The sequence below is a fragment of the Cupressus sempervirens genome, chromosome 3, assembly GCF_028749045.1.
Source record: "Cupressus sempervirens isolate cs-2001-9-10 chromosome 3, ASM2874904v1, whole genome shotgun sequence".
NCBI lineage: Eukaryota > Viridiplantae > Streptophyta > Pinopsida > Cupressales > Cupressaceae > Cupressus > Cupressus sempervirens.
The window spans coordinates 600,766,008-600,775,202 of NC_143120.1; the positions used below are offsets into that span (position 1 = coordinate 600,766,008).

The 9,195-nt window shown below is 33.1% G+C and overlaps 1 protein-coding gene across 1 annotated transcript; it reads left to right on the plus strand.

Moving 5' to 3' along the window:
- Positions 1-2,888: 2,888 nt before the first annotated feature.
- On the plus strand, positions 2,889-6,853 carry LOC149568102 (oligopeptide transporter 4-like). Its single transcript, XM_089821103.1, has 6 exons — positions 2,889-3,553; positions 3,630-3,727; positions 4,223-4,792; positions 4,895-5,147; positions 5,233-5,415; positions 6,075-6,853. Exons 1-6 carry the CDS (start codon positions 3,059-3,061, stop codon positions 6,687-6,689), a joined length of 2,214 nt encoding a protein of 737 aa, XP_089677229.1. The 5' UTR covers positions 2,889-3,058; the 3' UTR covers positions 6,690-6,853.
- Positions 6,854-9,195: the final 2,342 nt, after the last annotated feature.

Genomic DNA, 9,195 nt, shown 5'->3' on the forward strand with positions numbered 1-9,195 from the left:
ATTTAAGATATCTATACTAATTGTATGTACATCTTTATTTTTTATATAATGAGACAAAGAGGGCTCTCTTATTTTTTATTTAAATAATAATAATAATATAATACAAATTTTTAAAATAATAATAATTCTTGCAATCTTTAAAATAAATTAAAATACAATTTTGTTTGAGTCAATAGACTTTGTATAATTGTTTTTTTGACCAGAAAATTGTGTTATAGAGAATGTTCATCCCACTTTTTTCTCCCTTTTTTCCTATTTATTTAAATAAATGATTTGTTATTATTTTCATTTTTAAGTAAAGAAAATTTCCTATTTATTCAAATTTTTATTTTTAAAATTGATTTATGTTTTAGTTTTTAAATTATTTTGATTTACTTTTTAAGTTAGTTTAGCTTTTCAATTTAAATATTTATTTTTACCTTTTTATAATTTATTTAGCGAATAGAAATTAATGGAAGGAGCTTATATATATATATATATATATCTTGGTATTTTTTAAATGATCGTTAATTATAAATGATAAAATGAAATATTAATAAATAATATTTTTTAATCTATTTAAAATATTTTATTAAATATTATTTTATTTAAATTGAAAGTTATTAATAATTTAATTTATTCTTATAATTTAGTTTAATAATATAAAAATAATTTTATTACTTTGATGACATATTTAGATGATTAGCTATTTAATATCATCCTATATACACTTAATAATATAATAATATACTTCGTATTTTTTAGTCGATAGGCTATTTGTGGGAACTTTGTTCCCAGAAATTAAATTTTTGGTGCCAGTTTTTAACTCTTGTTTTGATATGTATTAATTGTTATCTCCACTTTTAACTTTTCTTTTTCTTTTTCTATTTATTAGTTGTGATCTCCAAATTAGCTAATGTTGAGATCTATTCAGTTAACTTTTGATTTTTAAAATTGATTTAGATTTTAGTTTTTAAATTATTTTAATTTTTTTTATTAGTTTAATTTTTCTTTAAATATTATTTCTTAGTTTCTATAATTTATTTAGTGAATATAATATTTATTAGACTTTTTTTTTTTGTATTTCTCTTATTATTTTTTCATAATAGAATTTTGATGGATTTTTTTAAATGATTTTTTTTCATATTTGATCAATTTAATTTGAATAAATAATATTTATTAATCTATTTAAAAGATATTAGTAAATATTATGTTATTTAAATTTAAAAATATTAATAATATAATTTTTTCACATAAGATTATAATTTAAATGTCCACTTTTAACTATTGCTTTTCTTTTCTTATTTATTTTAAAAATAATTACTTGTGATCTCAATGTTGTGATCTCTATTTATTAAACTTTTGATTTTTTAAATTGATTTAGGTTTTAGTTTTAAATTACTTTAAATTATTATTTTTTATTAGTTTAGTTTTTTCATTAAATATTATTTTTTCAATTTCTATAATTTATTTAGTCAATAGAATATTTGTTAGAGATGTCGTTATTTTTCATATTATTATTTTTGTATTTCTCTTATTAATTTTTTGTAATAATTTTTTTGATATTTTTTTCATATTTGATAAATTGAATTTTATTGTAAAATATTGAAATTATTGAACACATTTTTTAAGTAATATTCAAATTCTCTAAATATTGTAAATTTTATATCTATGTTTTAATCTTCAACTTCTTTATTTTTGTATTTTCATTTTTAAAAAACTTATATTTACATTATTTAATGTTCATTCTACATTTTACTCTTAAATCTCATCTCCCATCGCACACTTGTTGCATGTACAAAATCATGTGACTGCTAGTTATTATTTATCTCTTTTTTTTTTATTGTTTTCATCAAACTTTATGTACCTTATTTGAATTGTATGATTGCCTATTTAGTACTATTAAAAAATTCATTCATTAACATTTGTTGTGTATATAATTGAAAGTCTTGTGACAATCTATTAGATGTTGGCATTCTATTTTTCAATTGAAGATGTCACATAAATACTAGTTGTCAACAAGCTAACTAATAGTGAACTACTTAACATTGTACAAATAGATAAATCAATAATATTTTGAATGATAATGATATGGATACAGACTTCTTTGACTTTTTAAATTTAAGATTTTTTCCTTTTCATATTGTGAAATTTTAATATGTATGATAATTGCGAGATAAGAAATGATGAAGGTTCTTGCATGTAGTGCTATCCAAAAAAAAAAGGTTCAAATCATGTGGAATGACTCTCTATGTTATCAACAATTAAGGGTCCCAAGATCTTTTATCTTGAATTATCCATGAGATGTGGAGTTGGGCATTTATATCCCACATAAGAAATACATCCCTAGCCTAAGCTTTAAATTGATTTAGTCCCATTAGTTTTGGTTAAGTGGTGTTGTTGTGACTCTTATGTTTTAAATTTTTATAAGTTTTAATCTAAAATTTTAACTAATATCAACAACTTAATTATCAAATTCAACCTTTATAAGATGACAGTCCAAGAGTTTAAAATACATATCAGATATTTAAATTCAAATAATTTATAAATAAATTAAAATTTGACAATATATAATTTTTTATGTAAAATAAAAGACATGAAAATGATCATGCATTACCTGATAGAATATAAGCTTTAGAAAATAAACAATTAAACCAAAAATAGATCTCTCTAGGAATCATGATGAGCCTCTTGACTTCATTTATTAATTAATTGAAAAATAGAATAAAACTATTTTAAAAGATTTATTATTAATTAACTGCAAGAAATAGAATATACTACGCTTTAAAAACAACTGTAAACAATAGAAAATACGTAGCTATATTTAGAAAGCTTTTTGCTTTTTTTCAATGTGAAAGCGCTGGTCAATATCCACCGAATCAAACGGAATCTCACGGTCCAACTCTCACACGTTTAAACCAATTTCGAATCTTGGATTTCATAGAAAAATTTCTCTCGTGACTCCATTCCCAATCAAATTGCGGCGGTTGACCTGATCTGTGCCAGTCCCCACTTCATAGGGCAATTTTTAGCCAAGCTTTCTCATCTGCAGAGGGAGAGCAAGAAAGAAGAAAGAGAGATGGCGGCACTCGACAAAAATGGGGAATTGGAGAAAGGGAAAAACGAGGAGGAGGAGAATTCACCGGTGGAACAAGTGGCCTTCACCGTGAGCACACACGATGATCCTTCTATTCCAGTCTGGACTTTTCGAATGTGGTTTTTGGGGCTCATCTCCTGCATTACTCTCTCCTTTCTGAATCAATTCTTCGGATACAGAACAGAGCCTCTGCTGATTACTCAGATTTCAGTCCAGGTAGCAGCTCTTCCAATTGGGCGTTTCATGGCTTCTGTTCTGCCCACCACCAAATACAGAGTGCCTCTTTTGTGTCAATTTTCGCTGAATCCCGGGCCTTTCAATATGAAAGAGCATGTTCTCATTACAATCTTTGCAAACGCGGGCTCCGCCTTTGGCAATGGATCTGCCTATGCCGTGGGGATTGTTACTATCATCAAGGCCTTTTACCACAGAGACATCTCAGTTGTGGCCAGTTGGCTCATCATAGTCACCACGCAGGTAATTTTGCCCTAAATCTTTGTTCAATGGTTTCATGGTGCTTTTTTGGCTTTGTGTAATCCATGGGGTAATGCAGGTTTTGGGATATGGATGGGCTGGACTTCTCAGGAAGTACGTTGTGGAGCCTGCTCATATGTGGTGGCCTTCCACTCTCGTTCAGGTCTCCCTCTTCAGGTATATATATATTCTTCACCATCCCCTGCTTTACTCTTTGTTTCAAGCTTCTTGGTGATGTTATTAGTTATCCCCAAGTCGGGGAATGGTTCATATAAGATCTAGCTGTTCTCATAATCTTATCGGATTCACTTACCAGTGATATACTCAATTCCTCTGTTCCTGGTCTTATCTTCTCATAATCTTATCACTGGGTCTTTTTATCCGAGGCTCAGACAAGCACTTCTGCTTGTTTCTGCAGTGTTTATTGCTGGATCTTCTGGTCTTCTTTATAAGATTCTGTATGGTGAATAATGGTGGTCTGCCTAAAGTTTCTCATAAAGTTAAATTACTTTATCCTGTTCTATAAAGGGCAAAGAATTTTTCCTCTTTTTCTTTCATAGGTTTTTGAAGATGTTCCTCCTCCCAATTTTAGTGATCCATAGCTTTGCAATGTCTCGGTGGATGGGTCAAGTCATTTGTATTAAGCATGAATTCTATAATTGGTGTTTGCAGGGCACTACACGAGAAGGAGGACAGTGGAAAGGGCATATCTCGTGGGAAATTCTTCTTCATTGCAATGATCTGCAGCTTTTGTTACTATGTATTTCCTGGGTACTTGTTTTCCACCTTAACGAGCATATCATGGGTATGTTGGGCTTGGCCTCGTTCGGTGACAGCACAGCAGATTGGATCTGGAATGAACGGGCTGGGACTTGGTGCTTTTGCCTTGGATTGGAGCACAATTGCTGCCTTCCTCTACAGTCCCTTGGTTACCCCATTCTTTGCTATTGACAATGTGTTTGTCGGTTATACCCTGGTTGTGTACTTCGTTATGCCCTTGGCCTACTGGGGAACTAATGCATACAACGCCAGGAACTTTCCTATTTTTAGCAACGATTTATTCGATGCAAATGGCCAGGCCTACAATATTACAGCTATTGTGAACAACAGATTTCAGTTGGATCAGACAGTCTACGAGAAAAGTGGTCAGATACATATGAGCGTGTTTTTCGCTTTAACCTATGGATTTGGCTTTGCAACCATAGCTTCCACAGTCACACATGTTTCTCTCTTCTATGGAAGGTAGGGTATTGGTAAAGAGGTTAGGGTTTTGATTGTGTTTTGATTGCTTTTTTATTTTTGACACAAAAAACTGTTTGTGCTGTTTTGATGTCCTCTCTTCAGGGAAATATGGCAAAGGGCCACAGCATCTAGAAGCAGTCGACCAGATATCCATACTAAATTGATGCGCAAGTATGAAGACATCCCACAATGGTGGTTCTATACTCTCCTTGTTGCTACTTTGGCTGTTTCCTTCGCACTGTGTGAGTTTTACAAGGAACAGGTGCAGCTTCCATGGTGGGGTTTAATCTTGGCTTGTGCTTTAGCATCCCTTTTCACTTTGCCCATCAGTGTTATTACTGCCACCACTAATCAGGTAAAACTGGAACATATTGATGAAAAATAATTATGCTTGCTAATTCAATTCATGGAAGATCCTAATTTAAGTTAGTGTTGTGCAGACACCAGGGCTGAACATAATTACAGAGTACATAATGGGATACATTCTTCCAGGAAAACCCATTGCAAATGTGTGCTTCAAGGTATATGGGTACATGAGTATGAGTCAAGCGGTTTCATTCTTGTCGGACTTCAAGTTGGGACATTATATGAAAATCCCACCTCGCTCCATGTTTCTTGTGCAGGTACGTTCTGTAATGCCCTCTCCTTTCCGGATTCATTATGTATGTTTGTATATCAATTTAGAACTAGAAGCGATATGTTTTTCACAAGATACAGAGCGAATTATCGCTGATTTAATGGCCACTCAAATTTGCTAAAAAAAAATCTCTGTTGTAAGAGTTTGAAGTTACTGTTTGAGAGGATCAAAGTTGGTTAAGAGTAAAAGGTTGCTGTTTGATATCCCCCGGATCATAGGATATCACTCAAATTTGTTAGAAAATATCTCTGATGTGAGAGTTTAAAGTTACTGATTGAGCTCCCTAGATCATAGGGAATCACTCAAATTTGTTAAAAAATATCTCTGATGTAAGACTTTAAAGTTACCGTTTGAGAGGATTATAAGTGATTAAGAGTTTAAAGTTGATGTTTAAGATCCCCTGGATCATAGGGTGGTATCACTCAAATTTGTAAACAAATATTACTAATGTGAAGCTTAATGTTAACGTGTTTGAGACGTATACGACCATTGAATCCTCTCTCCTGTTTTCACACTTCCATCAAACAATGACGGGATATCAGTCTTTATAAGCCATCTTAAATTGATGAAACCAAAAGTCATAATTTTGATGAACTATTCCATTGCAGTAATGGCATACTAACACACTTGTTTGTTGAAATGCAGTTTATTGGTACAATAGTGGCTGGAACGGTCAACTTGGGAGTTGCATGGTGGTTGCTGGAGTCCATTGAGAACATATGCCAAGAATCTCTTCTTCCTTCAAACAGCCCCTGGACATGCCCAAGTGACCATGTCTTTTTTGATGCTTCGGTCATATGGGGTCTAGTTGGTCCTAAAAGAATATTTGGCACGCTCGGAGTTTATCCTCAGTTGAACTGGTTCTTCTTAGGGGGGATAATTGCTCCCATAATTGTTTGGCTGCTGCATAAAGCCTTCCCAAGTGTGACATGGATTCCTCTGATCAACATGCCAGTGTTGTTGGGATCAACGGCAATGATGCCTCCAGCGACAAGCGTGAATTATACATCGTGGATCATTGTGGGAACCATCTTCAACTTCTTTGTCTTCCGCTACAGAAAGGCATGGTGGCAGCGCTACAACTATGTGCTGTCTGCAGCGTTGGATGCAGGGTTGGCATTCATGGCAGTATTGTTGTATTTTACAGTGGGGCTTGAGAACAAAAGTGTCACTTGGTGGGGCACCGGTGGGGAGCACTGCCCTTTAGCCACCTGCCCTACAGCTAAAGGCATCTCCGTTGATGGGTGCCCTCTTTTCTGATTTATATTATTCTTCTTACAAACGCATAAGTTACTAATGTACCTCATGCTTGGTATTCCAGTGCACTATTACAATATTGAAATGTCAGTATGATGTCCGTCCATTGAAGCTCATGTACAACTTAAGAGTTTGGTGTTATAAATGCACATGTTTTCTTTCTTTTAGTGAGACCAATATTTATTATTATAATAATAAAAGTCAACCTACATTTATCCTCCCCGGTTGAATAAAAGAGATAAATATAGCCAATAGAAAATGAGACTTCAGTGTTCACACGCTATTTTTAAGCTTCTTGTAATAACTTTTCATATGTTTCATAAGATCTCGATAAGCTTATTTATACAAATCTCGATATAGTATTCAATGTTTCCTTATTAGCCGATAGGCTATTATAGGCGGGCATTTCTCTCTAACCCTGTCCGATGCTTAAAACAACTAATGGTTTTTTAAGGTGGTTTGCAGTTTTGAATGAATGTAATATCGAACAAAATCAAGTATTTGATCTAATTGTAATCTTTCGCAATAAAAGCAAGAGATCTTTTATAGTATCTTGTATTTAAACGAGTACCTTATAAAAGTACTCAATTAGAACCTTCGTGTTTGTATTTGATGTTAATCTAGAGAGATGAGCAACGTAAGAAAATGCATTGTCTTGCCCTTCTCTTCAATGCTTCGTATTAGTCCACACGAACCCACAATATCCATCCTCATATCTTCAGATATTCTACGTCTTCGGGGAAATATTTTGATTTCCTAGCAGAATCTCACTCTGAAATCCTTGAACATGCTCTTCCTTTTCTTCGCTAAGGATGAAAAATCCTTCAACACTTTTAGATTCTCCAGTCTCTGCTCCTCCAGAGCTGGAAATGCTGCTTCCCTGCCAAACTCATCTGGAAACTCCATCAATTTTATGCAATTTTCGATCTCCAAAAGATACAGAAGACTGGTCAGCCTCTGTAGGCTAGCGATGACTACGAGTAGGTTTTTGCTCTTATTTATCTGTGAGTGCGATGGAAATTCACAACTTTCCCACTTCGGAAAGATCAATAAAAATTTTGATGGCAACAGATGAGATGTGTTTCTTACTGAGTTGAGGGGAAAAATGGTATTTTGCAGTAAAAGTAGAGGAGATTGGTGATAGTATTGTGAGGGGTGAAGAACGAGATATAGTTGCTACAAATGTTGGTCCATCTGCTTCTCCCCACTTTGTATTTCCATTACAGAAAAGTTGACAAATCTTATTTTGTAACGGAGTACTATCAGGCTGGAGATTTTAATGCACATTGGTTGAAACAGAAAGAAGTTTTATTTCCCAAAGAAATTGAAAAGTACATCTTTTAGTATAGATGAATTAAATATCTATCTCAAATATTGGTCCATTTTCAGTTGGAGGAAATGCTCTTTACATTCAAAGAGGTGCAGAGATGTCAGCCTTTGTAGGCGAGCAACGACTATAGGCAGGGATTTCAGCTTAGTCCGCTAGACATCAAGATACTTATTAGTTGACTACCACACCCTATGTTATTGTGGAAGCGAGAATGACGATCCTTCCCACTAAAATACTAATGTCATGTCATATGCCACACCCAACCAAACTTACTAGTACTAAATTTAAGAGCCTTTCATTCTATTGCAACAACTTACTCCAAGATCTACAATTCAACATGAGTTTAGATTTCAAGAGCTCAATTGATAAAACTTTGGTGTAAAATGGGGAATATAGTTACATCATCTCTAAGTCGATGATGGGTGAAGAAAATGAAGCTCGATGGGGAGTTTTTGAAATTCAATTCTCATGTCATATCAAAATCAGAATATAGAATTGAAGATATCTAAGAGATAACTCTTTTAAATAGTTTCTGAGGAGCCTTCTTCCTGGTAATGGTCACAATGTAGCTTTCATTTTCAATATCAAATGGTACAACAAAGTGTCTGTATGGATGTTTTGACATCAATGACAATCAATGCCAACACCAATATGCCAAGTCTAACAAAGCAATGATAAATCTCCAACCCTCGAACCTACAACAAAGTGTCTATATGGATGTTTTGACATCAATCACAATCAATGCCAACACCAATATGCCAAGTCTAACAAAGCTTTGATAAATCTCTAGCCCTCAAACCTACAACAAAATTTCAAAATGAATAGTTTCACAATGTTTAATACATAAATAAATTGTGGATGGTCAAGGTTGTCACCCCAACCTTATTTCACTCAAAAGCGATTTAAACCAACAATGAAAAGTTATCCAAATATCTCAACAAACTTATACAATGAAACCAAATCACCACTATACCTTCTCACCCTAGGATACAAAAATATGTTAGCCAAGTTTGGAGACTTAGGTTGGAAAATCATGCACTAGCTTGAAAATAAAAATATTTTGTTTTATTTATTTTCTTTTTAATCATCTACAACCAGGACAAACAAAGAAGGGGCAATAGGGAAGCCTTCCATATCTACTAGATCCAATGAGTGCTAAGGGCTTCATTCATTCTCATG